The 17,046-nt window shown below is 50.6% G+C and overlaps 2 protein-coding genes across 5 annotated transcripts in view; one reads left to right on the top strand and one right to left on the bottom strand.

The window, feature by feature from the left end:
* The window catches only part of LOC138643509 (uncharacterized), a 1,192,186-nt gene that overhangs the window by 962,718 nt on the left and 212,422 nt on the right, over positions 1 to 17,046 (bottom strand). The gene's annotated exons all lie outside the window — the stretch shown is intronic.
* Positions 9,082 to 17,046, top strand: part of LOC138643214 (multiple epidermal growth factor-like domains protein 6) — a 191,545-nt gene continuing 183,580 nt past the window's right edge. For 3 of the 4 annotated variants that reach the window (XM_069732065.1, XM_069732063.1, XM_069732066.1), the window contains exon 1: positions 9,082 to 9,615. In XM_069732065.1, the coding sequence (XP_069588166.1) occupies positions 9,376 to 9,615 (240 nt within the window). In that variant the 5' untranslated portion in view covers positions 9,082 to 9,375. The remainder of the gene's footprint in view (positions 9,616 to 17,046) is intronic. The other variant, XM_069732062.1, reaches the window with a different exon arrangement.

Here is a 17,046-nt window from a genome sequence, read left to right as displayed (position 1 = left end):
CCGGTGACATTATACACAGGAGCTCTGTATATAGTGTATAATGTAAAGGTAATACAGTGATCACTGGTGACATTGTACACAGGACCGCTGTATATAGTATACAGTGTATAGTGTCAGTGAACAGAAAACACAATGACACACCAGTGACGTCTCTAGGTGAAGTCCTTTATCTTCGCTTTTATTCTTCATCCTGCACAGACCGCCGTCACTTCATCCAGCCAGGGCTCATCTCATCTAGAGCACCACTTGCAGAATACATTACTTATTTTTTCCCAAATTCTAAACTACACCAGATTAAGAAAAAAGCAACAGTTTTGCTCTGCACAGTAACAGGACCGCCCCCCCATTTAAAACAGTATCCTCAAAAAATAAAATAAATACTTCACTGCAGTCATAATATCCCTTATCTAGCCCCTATGGTAATAATATCCCCCATCCTGGCCCTCGTATGTCTCATTTCTGGCTCCAGCCATATGTTCTCCTATCCTGCCCCCATGTGATGTCCCATCCTGCCACATATGATCTCCTCATCATGCCCCATCTGTCCCATTCTGCCCAATATGATCTCCCCATCCTGCCCCATCTGTCACATGATCCTGCTCCATCTGTCCCATGATCCTTCCCAATCTGTCCCATGATCCTGCCCCATCTGTCTCCATCGTATCCATCCTACCCCATGATCCTACACCATCTGTCTCCATCCTGCCCCATGATCCTGCCCCATCTGTTCCATGATCCTGCCCCATCTGTCTCCATCCTGCCCCATATTCCTGCCCCATCTGTCTCCATCTTGCACCATGTCTCCATCCTGCACCATGTCTCCAATCCTGCTCCCGTGTCTCCAATCCTGCCCTCTGTCTCCATCCTGCCCCTTTGTCTGCATTCTGCCCGGTGTCTCCATTCTGCCCCCGTGTCTCCATTCTGCCCCTGTGTCTCCAATCCTGCCCTCGTGTCTCCATTCTGCCCCTGTGTCTCCATTCTGCCCCTGTGTCTCCAATCCTGCCCTCGTGTCTCCATTCTGCCCCGTGTCTCCATTCTGCTCCGTGTCTCCATTCTGGCCCGTGTCTCCATTCTGCCCCGTGTCTCCATTCTGCCCCGTGTCTCCATTCTGCCCCGTGTCTCCATTCTGCCCCGTGTCTCCATTCTGGCCTGTGTCTCCATTCTGCCCCCTTGTCTCTATTCTGCCCCATGTCTCCATTCTGCCCCTGTGTCTCCAATCCTGCCCCGTGTCTCCAATCTTGCCCCCATGTCTCCAATCCTTCCCCCGTGTCTCCATTCTGCCCCTGTGTCTCCAATCCTGCCCTCATGTCTCCAATCCTTCCCCCGTGTCTCCATTCTGCCCCCTTGTCTCTATTCTGCCTCGTGTCTCCATTCTGCCCTCATGTCTCCAATCCTGCCCCGTGTCTAAATTCTGCCCCCTTGTCTCTATTCTGCCCCGTGTCTCCATTCTGCCCTCATGTCTCAAATCCTGCCCCATGTCTCCAATCCTTCCCCCGTGTCTCCATTCTGCCCCTGTGTCTCCAATCCTGCCCCGTGTCTCCAATCCTGCCCTCATGTCTCCAATCCTTCCCCCGTGTCTCCATTCTGCCCCCTTGTCTCTATTCTGCCCCGTGTCTCCATTCTGCCCCCTTGTCTCTATTCTGCCCCGTGTCTCCATTCTGCCCTCATGTCTCAAATCCTGCCCCGTGTCTAAATTCTGCCCCCTTGTCTATATTCTGCCCCGTGTCTCCATTCTGCCCTCATGTCTCAAATCCTGCCCCATGTCTCCAATCCTTCCCCCGTGTCTCCATTCTGCCCCTGTGTCTCCAATCCTGCCCCGTGTCTCCAATCCTGCCCTCATGTCTCCAATCCTTCCCCCGTGTCTCCATTCTGCCCCCTTGTCTCTATTCTGCCCCGTGTCTCCATTCTGCCCTCATGTCTCCAATCCTGCCCCGTGTCTAAATTCTGCCCCCTTGTCTCTATTCTGCCCCGTGTCTCCATTCTGCCCTCATGTCTCAAATCCTGCCCCATGTCTCCAATCCTTCCCCCGTGTCTCCATTCTGCCCCTGTGTCTCCAATCCTGCCCCGTGTCTCCAATCCTGCCCTCATGTCTCCAATCCTTCCCCCGTGTCTCCATTCTGCCCCCTTGTCTCTATTCTGCCCCGTGTCTCCATTCTGCCCTCATGTCTCCAATCCTGCCCCGTGTCTCCATTCTGCCCCCTTGTCTCCAATCCTGCCCCGGGTCTCCAATCCTGCCCCGTGTCTCCAATCCTGCTCCGTGTCTCCAATCCTTCCCCCGTGTCTCCATTCTGCCCCTGTGTCTCCAATCCTGCCCCATGTCTCCAATCCTGCCCTCATGTCTCCAATCCTTCCCCCGTGTCTCCATTCTGCCCCCTTGTCTCTATTCTGCCCCGTGTCTCCAATCCTGCCCCGTGTCTCCAATCCTTCCCCCGTGTCTCCATTCTGCCCCTGTGTCTCCAATCCTGCCCCGTGTCTCCAATCCTGCCCTCATGTCTCCAATCCTTCCCCCGTGTCTCCATTCTGCCCCCTTGTCTCTATTCTGCCCCGTGTCTCCAATCCTGCCCCTGTGTCTCCAATCCTGCCCCGTGTCTCCAATCCTGCCCCGTGTCTCCAATCCTGCCCCGTGTCTCGAATCCTTCCCCCGTGTCTCCATTCTACCCCCTTGTCTCTATTCTGCCCCGTGTCTCCATTCTGCCCTCATGTCTCCAATCCGTCCCCGTGTCTCCAATCCTGCCCCCGTGTCTCCAATCCTGCCCCCGTGTCTCCAATCCTGCCCCTGTGTCTCCAATCCTGCCCCGTGTCTCCAATCCTGCCCCGTGTCTCCAATCCTGCCCCGTGTCTCCAATCCTTCCCCCGTGTCTCCATTCTGCCCCCTTGTCTCTATTCTGCCCCGTCTCCATTCTGCCCTCATGTCTCCAATCCTGCCCCTGTGTCTCCAATCCTGCCCCGTGTCTCCAATCCTGCCCCGTGTCTCCAATCCTGCCCCGTGTCTCCAATCCTGCCCCTGTGTCTCCAATCCTGCCCCTGTGTCTCCAATCCTGCCCCTGTGTCTCCAATCCTGCCCCTGTGTCTCCAATCCTGCCCCGTGTCTCCAATCCTGCCCCGTGTCTCCAATCCTGCCCCCGTGTCTCCATTCTTCCCCTGTGTCTCCTATCCTTCCCCCGTGTCTCCATTCTGCGCCGGGTAGGATGGAGACACATGGTCCATATATCTCCATCCTGCCGGTGAAACATTGCGGCTTGCCGCTTTCAATAAAAATAATCAAAAAAAACTTTCTTCCTACCTGGCTGCGCTCCTGCGAAGAAGATCCCTCTCGGTGTTTCAGCGTGCACTCGCCGGCGAATGACAATGACGTCATATGCCGGCGACGTGCGTGCTGACGTCAGCTGCCAGCATCCGATTGGCTGGCGGCTTTAACCATTGCCGTGCGGGCCCGCAAGGCAATAGAGTAACTGAGCCTGCGTCTCGGACGCAGGTTCAGTTACTGTACCGATAAAAGCCTGTCGCTGAGGCCCAGGCACGATGGGCAAAAGAGAGGGCTCAATGCAGGCCCCCTCTGCCCACCGGGCCCAATATGCCAGTCAGGGCACAATCATAAGGACGATAAGGAGAAAGTTCGTGGCATTCCTGCTAAGAAAACACATCAAAGCCAGACAGGTATTTAGCCACAGACTGGGTATCCAACCTTGCATTTCGGGTGCCCAAGCAGGGTCCTTGACAATACCCACTTCACTTTACCACCTCCTGTGCCTGCCAATCTACCACAGGGTTGTGTAGAGTGAGCCAAGGAAGTCCAAGAACCACAGGAGAGGACCCACCCTCTAGCACATAACAGTCTATACCTTCTGAGTGCATGGCCCCTGTCTGTAGATTTAACCCGTTTCACAGGTGCAGAACCGATGGAGATTATGGGTATAGGTCTGGACAGAGTATGTGGAGGCCCTGGACCTAGACAAACCTAGCCACGATCAAGTTCAACCCCAGGCCTACTGTCCAGAAAGGAAGAAACAACCAACTTATTTTTGACCAGATGCGTTTCAGCAGGCAGAAAAAATGTGGCTCACCCACGGAGGAGAAACATAATCAGATGCTGCGGTCTACTGACCACTCTCCATGACAGTCTGCTTCCAGTTATTATGGACTATGGATTACCGGAAGGCCTAATACCTATTTTCTTCACTGCTCAAAAGTATAAAATTCTGTGACACACCTGTGGTGTCAATATGATCACTGCACCTCTAGATGAATTCATTGGGGAGTGTAGTTTGTAAGTTGGGGTCACTTAAGGTGGATCCTGCTGTTCTGGTACCTCATGGGCTCTGCCAGTGGGTCATGGCACCTGCAAACCATAACGGTAATATCTGAAGTATAATATGGCGCTCCTTCTGTTCTGAGCCTTGCACCGTGCCTGAAAAGAAGTTACTTAGGAGGTATTGGCGCACGCAGGAGAAATTGCACAACAAATCGAATTGTCCATTTACTCCTGTTACCCTTTTGAAAATTAAAAACTTGAGGTCTAGGTAACATTTTAGTGGAAAAAAATTTGGTAATTTTCCATTTACTCTGCCTTTAGTTATTGAATTCTGTAAATGGCCTGAAGGCTAAAAATGCTCACTACTCTGCTGTATGAATTCCTCAAGAGTTGTAGTTTACAGAATGGGGTCACTTGTAATAATAATAATAATTTTTATTTATATAGCGCCAACATATTCCGCAGCGCTTTACAAATTATAGAGGGGACTTGTACAGGCAATAGACATTACAGCATAACAGAAATACAGTTCAAAACAGATACCAGGAGGAGTGAGGGTCCTGCTGCTCGCAAGCTACAAACTATGAGGAAAAGGGGAGACACGAGAGGTGGATGGTAACAATTGCTTTAGTTATTCGGACCGGCCATAGTGTAAGGCTCGGGTGTTCATGTAAAGCTGCATGAACCAGTTACCTGCCTAAGTATGTAGCAGTACAGACACAGAGGGCTATTAACTGCATAAAGTGTATGAGAACATGATGCGAGGAACCTTTTTTTTTTTTTTTAATTATAAATAGGCCACACAGGGATCGTTAGGTTAATGCATTGAGGCGGTAGGCCAGTCTGAACAAATGAGTTTTTAGGGCACGCTTAAAACTGTGGGGATTGGGGATTAATCGTATTAACCTAGGTAGTGCATTCCAAAGAATCGGCGCAGCACGTGTAAAGTCTTGGAGACGGGAGTGGGAGGTTCTGATTATTGAGGATGCTAACCTGAGGTCATTAGCGGAGCGGAGGGCACGGGTAGGGTGGTAGACTGATACCAGGGAGGAGATGTAGGGTGGTGCTGATCCATGGAGTGCTTTGTGGATGAGGGTAGTAGTTTTGTACTGGATTCTGGAGTGGATGGGTAGCCAGTGTAATGACTGGCACAAGGTAGAGGCATCGGTGTAACGGTTGGTGAGGAATATGATCCTGGCTGCAGCATTCAGCACAGATTGGAGCGGGGAGAGTTTGGTAAGAGGGAGGCCGATTAGTAGAGAGTTACAATAGTCCAGACGAGAATGAATAAGTGAAACAGTCAGAGTTTTTGCAGAGTCGAAAGTAAGAAAAGGGCGAATTCTAGAAATGTTTTTGAGATGCAGGTAAGAAGAGCGAGCCAGTGATCGGATGTAGGGGGTGAATGAAAGGTCAGAATCAAGGATGACCCCAAGGCAGCGGGCATGTTGCTTTGGAGTAATGGTGGAACCGCACACGGAGATGGCAATGTCAGGCAAAGGTAGGTTAGTAGAGGGAGAGAACACGAGGAGTTCAGTTTTTGACAGGTTTAGTTTCAGATAGAGGGAGGACATGATGTTAGAGACAGCGGTAAGACAATCACTGGTGTTATCTAAAAAGGTCGGTGTGATATCGGGAGCAGAAGTGTATAATTGGGTGTCGTCAGCATAGAGATGGTACTGGAAACCAAATCTACTGATTGTTTGTCCAATAGGGGCAGTGTACAAAGATAAGAGGAGGGGGCCTAGGACTGATCCTTGAGGAACCCCAACAGTAAGGGGAAGGTGAGAGGAGGAGGAACCAGCAAAACATACAGTGAAGGATCGGTCAGAGAGATAGGAGGAGAATCAGGAGAGAACGGTGTCCTTGAGGCCGATGGAGCGGAGCATAGTGAGGAGGAGCTGATGATCCACAGTATCGAAAGCTGCGGAGAGATCCAAGAGAATTAGCATGGAGTAGTGACCATTAGATTTAGCTGTTAGTAGGTCATTAGAGACTTTAGTGAGGGCAGTTTCAGTAGAGTGTAAAGAGCGGAAGCCAGATTGAAGAGGGTCGAGAAGAGAGTTATCTGAGAGATAGCGGATAAGACGGGAGTGGACCAGGCGTTCGAGGAGTTTAGAGATGAAGGGAAGATTAGAGACAGGTCTATAATTAGCGGCACAGTTTTGATCGAGGGATGGTTTTTTAAGTAATGGATGTATGATGGCACTTGTGGGGGTTCCTGCTTTTCTGGCACCTCAGGGGCTCCCCAAATGTGACATGCTGTCCGCAATCTATTCCAGCTAAATTGCGCTCAAAAATTCCATTTGCGCTCCTTCCCTTTTGAGCCCTGCCGTGCGCCCAAACAGTAGCTTTCCCCCACAAATGGGTATAGGCGTACTCAGGAGAAATTGCACGACAAATTGCCTCGGTCCCTCCCTCTGCCCTTTCCACCAACACTCCCTCCACCGCTGCTTCTGCCCTTCCCACTGTCCCTCCCTCTGTCCCTCACTCCACCCTTCCCACTGTCCCTCCCTCTGTACCTTTCTCTGCCCTTCCCTCCCTCCCTCTCTCCACCCTTCCCTCCTCCCCTCCCTCCACCCTTCCTCTGTCCCTCCCTCTACCCCTCCCTCCACCCTTTCCTTCCTCTGTCCCTCCCTCCACGCTTCCCTCCATCCCTCCCACCGCTCTTCCCACTGTCCCTCCCTCCATACCTACCTCTGCCCTTCTCTCCTTCCCTTCCTCCATCCCTCCCTCCGCCCCTTCCTACATCCACCCCTCCCTCATACCTCTGTCCACCCTTCCCTGTCCCTCCCTCTGCCCTTCCCTCCCTCTGTCCCTTCCTCCATCCCTCATACCTTCCCTCCGCCTATCCATTTCTCCTTCCCTCCTTCCCTCTGTCCCTCCGCCCTCCCTCCATCCCTCCATGCTTTCCTCCACCTATCCTTTTGTCCTTCCCTCCATCCCTCCCTCCCCTCCTTCATCCATCTTTGCTGTGGATAGTTTTATATCACAAGGATTTCTGGAAGTGGAAGAGGAAAGAATTCCCAGCTGGCAGACACATGTGTGATGTGCTGAGGATGATGAGGATGATGAGGGTGTTGTGCTGATTCCGTGTTTTTATCGGATGTAAGGACTTCTCCTCCTCCTGCCAATGACAGCAGGATAATTTTAGGGTTCAGTTTACACCACAAACATTAAAAATAGTAAGTGTCAGTGATGGTGTGAGACAGGTGAAAATATCACCTGCAGCCCCATGTAACACCATACATAACAGTGATAACTCTATGAGTACAGATAATGTAGTAGATGTCGCCTGCAGTCCTATGTAACACCACATATCGTACAGTGATATCTCTCTGAGTACAGATAATGTAGTAGATGTCACCTGCAGTCCTATGTAACACCACATATCGTACAGTGATATCTCTCTGAGTACAGATAATGTAGTAGATGTCACCTGCAGTCCTATGTAACACCACATATCGTACAGTGATATCTCTCTGAGTACAGATAATGTAGTAGATGTCACCTGCAGTCCTATGTAACACCACATATCGTACAGTGATATCTCTCTGAGTACAGATAATGTAGTAGATGTCACCTGCAGTCCTATGTAACACCACAGATAACACAGTGATATCTCTCTGAGTACAGATAATGGAGTAGATGTCACCTGCAGTCCTATGTAACACTACAGATAACACAGTGATAACTCTCCGAGTACAGATGATGTAGTAGATGTCACCTGCAGTCCTATGTAACACCACAGATAACACAGTGATGACTCTGAGTACAGATAATGGAGTAGATGTCACCTGCAGTCCTATGTAACACCACAGATAACACAGTGATAACTGTGAGTACAGATAATGGAGTAGATGTCACCGGCAGTCCTATGTAACACCACAGATAACACAGTGATAGCTCTCTGAGTACAGATAATGGAGTAGATGCCACCCGCAGTCCCATGTAACACCACAGATAACACAGTGATAACTCTCAGAGTACAGATGATGTAGTAGATGTCACCTGCAGTCCTATGTAACACCACAGATAACACAGTGATGACTCTGAGTACAGATAATGGAGTAGATGTCACCGGCAGTCCTATGTAACACCACAGATAACACAGTGATAACTCTCTGAGTACAGATAATGGAGTAGATGCCACCCGCAGTCCCATGTAACACCACAGATAACACAGTGATAACTCTCCGAGTACAGATGATGTAGTAGATGTCACCTGCAGTCCTATGTAACACCACAGATAACACAGTGATGACTCTGTGTACAGATAATGTAGTAGATGTCACCTGCAGTCCTATGTAACACCACAGATAGCACAGTGATAACTCTCCGAGTACAGATAATGGAGTAGATGTCACCTGCAGTCCTATGTAACAACACAGTTATAACTCTCCAAGTACAGATAATGGAGTAGATGTCACCTGCAGTCCTATGTAACACCACAGATAACAGTGATATATCTCTGAGTACAGATAATGTAGTAGATGTCACCTGCAGTCCTATGTAACACCACAGATAACACAGTGATATATCTCTGAGTACAGATAATGGAGTAGATGTCACCTGCAGTCCTATGTAACACCACAGATAGCACAGTGATAACTCTCCGAGTACAGATAATGGAGTAGATGTCACCTGCAGTCCTATGTAACAACACAGTTATAACTCTCTGAGTACAGATAATGATGTAGATGTCACCGGCAGTCCTATGTAAGAGCAGCGTTATCAGTAACACCGCGCCTCTACACTGTGTATGTCCCCCTCATCCTGTGGTTTGGATCTTCTGCCGCCCTCCCCCCTCGCCCCGAGGAATTATTCCCTGGGAAGAAGCTGTTGGAGAGGTCCCAGGAGAGGAAATGTGTGGATTGTGCCCCGGGGCCCCTGCGCTGGGCCCTCCCAGTCTGTGCAGTGGATGAGCTCAGTCCCTGCTGGATTTCTGGACCCCTCTGACCGGTCAGTGTCTCCCATTTATTGCATTCACTCCTGTTTGCTCTTTGTGGGGCCCCTGTACCTGGATGTGCCACCTGGGGCCCCTTATTGCCAGCATCGGATCCTACAGTATCCGCCCTGTGATCTGCTCTCCCAAGTTATGGATTCAATGACCTCCTGATTCCAGGATGAGTCCTCCCTGGAGAACGTCACCTCTGCTGCTCGTCCTCCTCCTCTCTGATCCCCTGATCCCTGGCCTGGGATCGCTCATCACAGTGGATCCCACAGGATCTCATAGAGCGGAGGGGGCTGAGCTGGGGCCGCACCGTGGCATCCAGGACCCAGTCATTCAGCCTAGTGGCCGGCCCAGCGCGTTGGGTGGAGGATCCGCGAGGACAGCGACCACTGATGGATCTACAGATGGGAAGGTGAGAGGAACAATATTGTGGCTGAATCTACAATATTCGGGGGCGCGTTTCTTACATGGAGCCGGCGTCCCCCCTTATTTCTCCCCAGACATCGGCGCTCTCACAGACGCCGGTGTAACAGGCCAGATTAACCCCCCCCCTGCCCAGAATATACCCGGGGTATAAACTGGACTAGTCCAGATTATACCCCTCCAGTCAGGGCCGGACTGGGACTAACATTCAGCCCTGGCATTTGTAGTCACACAGGCCCACTGGTCACATGGTGACTGTATCATATCTGTGTACACTTGTAGGCAGGGCCGGTGTTAGGCAAAGTGGGGCCCCAGGCAAAGTTTAACATGGGGCCCAAAATGCTGACATATTGCACATCACACAGAAGTATTTCGGTTGTATTTACAAGCTGTCATGCCGCTGCTGCCGCTGCCGCCTCTCCCCACTGCAGCTCGCCGGGTGTGCGCGCGCGTCGCATTCAGCTCTGCGCGTGCACACATCTGATTCCTCTGTTGGCGCTCTTTCCTGTCCTCTCTGTCATCCTGGAGGACTGTAACCCGGAAGTAGCTCCCATGCTGCTATGTAAACTGCTTCCTGCTGCTCCTCTGTGCCTGATGTTCATTTGTGTTTACAAGTGCTTCTGGCCACCTGTGGTCTCTGTGCATTCCTAGCTCTCTGACTTTGGGTCTCCCCCGCCCTCTGCTGTGCCTGCCTGTTTCCTGTGTTCCTGCCTTGTTCCTTCAGTTCCTTTCTCTCTGCTGTGCCTGCCTGTTTCCTGTGTTCCTGCCTTGTTCCTTCAGTTCCTTTCCCTCTGCTGTGCCTGCCTGTTTCCTGTGTTCCTGCCTTGTTCCTTCAGTTCCTTTCCCTCTGCTGTGCCTGCCTGTTTCCTGTGTTCCTGCCTTGTTCCTTCAGTTCCTTTCTCTCTGCTGTGCCTGCCTGTTTCCTGTGTTCCTGCCTTGTTCCTTCAGTTCCTTTTCCTCTGCGGTACCTGCCCGGCTCCTATATCCTTTCCTTGCTCCCGTCAGCCTCAGTGTCTCCATATTGTCCTGCCAGCCTCCGTATCTCCGTAGCGTTCCCATCTTCTCCCTCGTCTCAGTAGTTCCTTTCTGTTCCCTCTGTCCCTTTTTGCCTACAGTGTACCCGTCTATCTCAGTCGACCCTCCAGCTTCCGTGGCGATAGTCCCTCACGGGCCTGCCCCTAACTCTCCCTGTATAAGGGGCGGTCCAGCTGGTCAGCTCGTCCGAGAGGGGTTCGTCGTCACGGTCCAGTGGGTCCACTCTCCCTTTTCCCTGTTTGAATTGACACGCTCAAATAGGACTGCACTCGGGTGACATCCGAGTGCAGCCAGATTCTTACAGCCTCACAGTAACATCAGGCCATGGACCCCGCTGGAGTCTCCGCCACTCTAAAAGAGTTACTCTTTTTGCGTGAAAACCAGACTAGGATCATGTCGTTTTTAAAGAATATGGAGTCTCGCCTAGCGGCTTTACAGCCTTCTGATCCTGGTATTGCTCCTCAGTTGGTTGTCCTTCAGCAGGATCTAGGTCAACAACGGGACACTCAGTCCCATATTTTGAATTTTATGGCCTCCATTAATGATCGGCTTCTCTCCCTCCAGAATGTGGCCTCTGTTTCCACTCCTGTCTCTGCGCCACAACCCTCGCCCCGACTTGCTCGACCTCCTCGGTATGGTGGGGATCCTAAAGCGTGCCGCAGCTTTCTTAATCAATGCCAGTTGCATTTTGCATTGTCTCCGCTACTTTATCCTACCGACCGAGCTAAGGTTGCTTTTATAGTATCCCATTTGGAGGGTGAGGCTTTGGCGTGGGTTAATCCCCTCTGGCAGCGTGATGATCCTTTGGTCTCCCAACTCAATCTGTTCCTGGATACCTTCTGCAAGGTTTTTGATGAACCTGGTCGTCTGGTCTCTACCACAGAGTCCCTCTTTAACCTTTACCAGGGTAATCTCTCAGTAGCCCAGTACGCCATCCGTTTCTGGACTCTGTCCTCAGACCTTGGGTGGAATAATGAGGCTTTGGTGGAGCGTTTTGGCGTGGTTTGTCTTCACAGATTAAGGATGAGCTGGCTGGACACTCCCACCTCTTTGGATGATCTTATCTCCTTGGCCATACGCATTGATCTGTGCTTTCAGGAGCGCACTCGCGAGCTTGTCAGAGAGAAGAGACCTCTTCGCCAGACCACTGTTGCTCGAGGGACTTCTTTTTCTCAAGCAGCCCCGGTGGCCTCTTCATCTTCTCCTGAACCCATGCAGGTCGATCGCCTTAAGTCTTCTGAGCAACGCCGCAAGGAGAGACTCGCACAAGGTCTTTGTTTTTACTGTGGCAGTGCCTCTCATCTCTTACGTGCCTGTCCTCAGAAGCCGGGAAACGCCTCCACCTAGGACAGGTAAGAGAGGCCTTCCTAGGTGGTTATGATTCCTCTCCGCCTCTGGTTTTGTCTGTTATTCTACATTTAGGTTCCCGTCACTTTTCTATGGAGGCTTATGTTGATTCAGGAGCGGCTGGGAACTTTGTTCAGCTCGAGGTTGTTAACAGGCTTGGGATACCTGTTAGACCCTTGGAGACTCCTAGACAAATAGCTTCCGTTGATGGTCAGCCTTTGCGGGAGACCGTCAACTTGGTTACGGAGGAAGTCGAACTTCAGATTGGAGCTCTTCATCGTGAGAAACTGGCCTTTTATGTTTTACCTTCTTTGTCTCATTCTTTCCTGTTGGGTCTTCCTTGGTTGAGAGATCACGAACCCACTCTGGACTGGCGTACTGGAGATGTTCTACCGTGGGGACAGTCTTGTCTGAACAGGTGCCTGCTTCCCGTCAAGCCTGCGTCCTCCTCTCGGTCTGCTTCGGAATCCGTGGGAATTCCTCCAGCCTATTGCGCTTTCACGGACGTCTTTAACAAGAAGGAAGCGGAGATTTTGCTGCCGCACCGCGCTTATGACTGCCCGATAGACCTTGTTCCTGGTTCTACTCCACCTAGAGGTCGTATTTATCCATTGTCTCCTACCGAGACTCAAGCAATGTCCGAATATATCCAAGAGAATCTGGCCAGAGGCTTCATTCGAAAGTCTTCCTCACCTGCAGGAGCTGGGTTCTTCTTCGTTAAAAAGAAGGACGGTTCTCTTCGCCCATGTATAGACTACCGGGGTCTCAACACCCTCACGATCAAAAACAAGTACCCACTTCCTCTCATACCAAAACTCTTTGATAGTCTACGTGGAGCACGAATCTTTACCAAATTGGATCTCAGAGGAGCTTATAATTTGATCCGTATCCGTTCCGGTGACGAGTGGAAGACTGCGTTTAATACCAGAGATGGTCATTATGAATATTTGGTTATGCTATTCGGTTTATGCAATGCACCCGCAGTCTTCCAGGAGTTTGTAAATGATGTTTTTCGGGATCTACTTTACACCTGTGTTGTAGTGTACTTGGACGATATCCTTGTGTTCTCTCCAGATCTGTCTACTCACAGAAGAGATGTACGGCAAGTACTTCAGCGTTTGAGAGAGAATCGGCTGTACGCTAAACTGGAATAATGTGTCTTCGAACAGTCATCTCTACCCTTCTTGGGTTTCATCATTTCTGATGCTGGTTTGTGTATGGATCCGGGAAAAGTTTCTGCCGTGCTCAACTGGCCACGTCCTCTTGGAGTGAAAGCAATTCAGCGATTTCTTGGATTTGCTAACTACTGTTAGGGCAGTGAGAATCTGGAATTGCTTGCCTGAGGAGGTGGTGATGGCGAACTCAGTCGAGGGGTTCAAGAGAGGCCTGGATGTCTTCCTGGAGCAGAACAATATTGTATCATACAATTATTAGGTTCTGTAGAAGGACGTAGATCTGGGTATTTATTATGATGGAATATAGGCTGAACTGGATGGACAAATGTCTTTTTTCGGCCTTACTAACTATGTTACTATGTTACTATGTTACTATCGGCAGTTTATCCCTCACTTTTCCTCTCTTTCAGCTCCAATCTCCTCTATGATTCGGAAGGGTGCCAATCCTCATCAGTGGTCATCTGAGGCCGAAGAGGCTTTACGGTCCATCAAGGAAGCCTTTGCCTCCGCTCCTATTCTTCATCATCCTGTGGCCAATAAACCCTTCATCCTTGAAGTAGATGCTTCTGCAATTGGAGCTGGAGCTGTGCTCTCGCAGAAATCCTCTTCTGGTCGTCTTGTGCCCTGTGGTTTTATCTCAAAGATCTTCTCCTCAGAAAAAAATTATTCCATCGGTGATAAAGAACTTTTGGCAATCAGGTTGGCATTAGAGGAGTGGTGGTACCTCTTAGAGGGGGCTTTACATCGTTTTATAATCTACACAGATCAGAAGAATCTGGCGTATATTCGTTCTGCGCCAAGACTTAATCTTCGGCAGGCCAGGTGGGCCTTGTTTTTCGCCAGGTTTGACTTCGAACTTCGTTTCTTGCCAGGAAATAAAAACTCCAAAGCCGACGCTCTGTCTAGGTCATTCCAGGTGGTGGATTTGGAGGACGAGCCTGCATACATCATTGATCCTGCCAGAGTCATCACAGTTGCTCCAGTCTCTCTCACTTCTTTGCCTCCGGGTAAGACCTTTGTCGCTGAAGGAAACAGGAGACGTGTCTTACTTTGGGGTCACGCCTCCAAACTCGCTGGACGTGTTGGTTTTAAAAAAACCTTTCGTTTGATCTCTCATTTTTACTGGTGGCCAACGTTGTCTAAGGATGTCCAAAGTTTTGTCGTCTCTTGTCCTTCGTGTGCCAAGAATAAGATTCCCAGGCAACTACCTTCCGGGCTTTTACATCCTTTGCCAGTACCTTCCACTCCGTGGCAACATTTATCTATGGATTTCATCACTGATCTGCCTCATTCTTCTGGTTGCACCGTCATCTTCGTGGCCATGGACCGTTTCTCCAAGATGGCTCGTTTCATCGCTCTTCCAGGTTTACCTTCTGCTCCCGAATTGGCAAAGATTTTTGTTCACCATATTTTTCGACTTCATGGTCTTCCTTTACATATTGTTTCTGACCGAGGTGTTCAATTCACCGCCCACTTCTGGAGATCCCTCTGCAAATCTATGAACATTTCGCTTGACTTTTCTTCGGCCTACCATCCGCAGTCCAATGGCCAGGTGGAACGTACTAATCAGACCTTGGTAACTTATCTCCTTCATTTTTCCAATTCTCATCAGAATGATTGGTCTGACTTACTGCCATGGGCTGAGGTTTCTTACAATAACCATCCCAGCGAAGCCACTAACAAATCTCCATTTTTTTTTTATCGTCTACGGTCAACATCCTGGTCTTCCTCTTCCGGTTCCTCCTGTCTCTACTGTACCAGCAGCTGATCTTCTGTCTAGAGAGTTCTCCAGGGTCTGGCAGGAGACCAAGTCCGTCCTTGAGTTGGCTCAAGTTAGGATGAAGAGACATGTGGACAAAAGACGTCGCGATTCTCCTATATTCCATCCTGGGGACAAGGTTTGGGTTTCTTCTAAATTTATCCATCTCAAAATCCCTTCATATAAGCTGGGTCCTCGCTATATCGGTCCATTCGAAGTTTGGTCTCGTATTAATGACGTTTCTTACAAACTTAAGTTGCCTGCCTCTCTGCGTATTTCTAATTCTTTTCATGTGTCTCTCCTTAAACCTGTAGTTTTTAATCAGTTCCATTCTTCTAACCTTTGTTCTCCTCCGCCTGTTTCCGAGGATGAGGTCTTTGAAGTTAGGAACATTTTAGCCATGAAAAAACTTAGAGGGAGAACTGGAAGGGTTTTGGTCCTGAGGAGAGATCCTGGGAGCCTCGAGAGAACATTCAAGCTCCTCGTATTTTGTCCCGGTTTCTTTCTAGTCTTAAAAAGGAGGGGTGTAAAGACGGGGGTACTGTCATGCCGCTGCTGCCGCCGCCTCTCCCCACTGCAGCTCGCCGGGTGTGCGCGCGCGTCGCACTCAGCTCTGTACGTGCGCACATCTGATTCCTCTGTTGGTGCTCTTTCCTGTCCTCTCCGTCATCCTGGAGGACTGTAACCCGGAAGTAGCTCCCATGCTGCTATGTAAACTGCTTCCTGCTGCTTCTCTGTGCCTGATGTTCATTTGTGTTTACAAGTGCTTCTGGCCACCTGTGGTCTCTGTGCGTTCCTAGCTCTCTGACTTTGGGTCTCCTCCGCCCTCTGCAGTGCCTGCCTGTTTCCTGTGTTCCTGCCTTGTTCCTTTCCCTCTGCTGTGCCTGCCTGTTTCCTGTGTTCCTGCCGTGTTCCTTCAATTCCTTTTCCTCTGCGGTACCTGCCCGGCTCCTATATCCTTTCCTTGCTCCCGTCAGCCTCAGTGTCTCCATATTGTCCTGCCAGCCTCCGTATCTCCGTAGCGTTCCCATCTTCTCCCTCGTCTCAGTAGTTCCTTTCTGTTCCCTCTGTCCCTTTTTGCCTACAGTGTACCCGTCTATCTCAGTCGATTCTCCAGCTTCCGTGGCAATAGTCCCTCACGGGCCTGCCCCTAACTCTCCCTGTAGGCAGGGCCGGCTTTAGGCAAAGTGGGGCCCTGGGCAAAGTTTAAAATGGGGCCCAAAATGCTGACATATTGCACATCACACAGAAGTATTTCGGTTGTATTTACAAGCTGTCATGCCGCTGCTGCCGCCGCCGCCTCTCCCCACTGCAGCTCGCCGGGTGCGCGCGCGCGCGTCGCATTCAGCTCTGCGCGTGCGCACATCTGATTCCTCTGTTGGCGCTCTTTCCTGTCCTCTCCGTCATCCTGGAGGACTGTAACCCGGAAGTAGCTCCCATGCTGCTATGTAAACTGCTTCCTGCTGCTCCTCTGTGCCTGATGTTCATTTGTGTTCACAAGTGCTTCTGGCCACCTGTGGTCTCTGTGCGTTCCTAGCTCTCTGACTTTGGGTCTCCCCCGCCCTCTGCAGTGCCTGCCTGTTTCCTGTGTTCCTGCCTTGTTCCTTCAGTTCCTTTCCCTCTGCTGTGCCTGCCTGTTTCCTGTGTTCCTGCCTTGTTCCTTCAGTTCCTTTCCCTCTGCTGTGCCTGCCTGTTTCCTGTGTTCCTGCCTTGTTCCTTCAGTTCCTTTCTCTCTGCTGTGCCTGCCTGTTTCCTGTGTTCCTGCCGTGTTCCTTCAGTTCCTTTTCCTCTGCTGTACCTGCCCAGCTCCTATATCCTTTCCTTGCTCCCGTCAGCCTCAGTGTCTCCATATTGTCCTGCCAGCCTCCGTGCCTCCGTAGCGTTCCCATCTTCTCCCTCGTCTCAGTAGTTCCTTTCTGTTCCCTCTGTCCCTTTTTGCCTACAGTGTACCCGTCTATCTCAGTCGATCCTCCAGCTTCCGTGGCAATAGTCCCTCACGGGCCTGCCCCTAACTCTCCCTGTATAGGGGGCGGTCCACCTGGTCAGCTCGTCTGAGAGGGGTTCGTCGTCACGGTCCAGTGGGTCCACTCTCCCTTTTCCCTGT

This window comes from Ranitomeya imitator, chromosome 6 (genome assembly GCF_032444005.1).
Source record: "Ranitomeya imitator isolate aRanImi1 chromosome 6, aRanImi1.pri, whole genome shotgun sequence".
NCBI classification, from domain to species: Eukaryota; Metazoa; Chordata; class Amphibia; order Anura; family Dendrobatidae; genus Ranitomeya; species Ranitomeya imitator.
The sequence above is the reverse complement of the archived record's forward strand: the minus strand, read 5'-3'. Positions and strand labels throughout refer to the sequence as shown.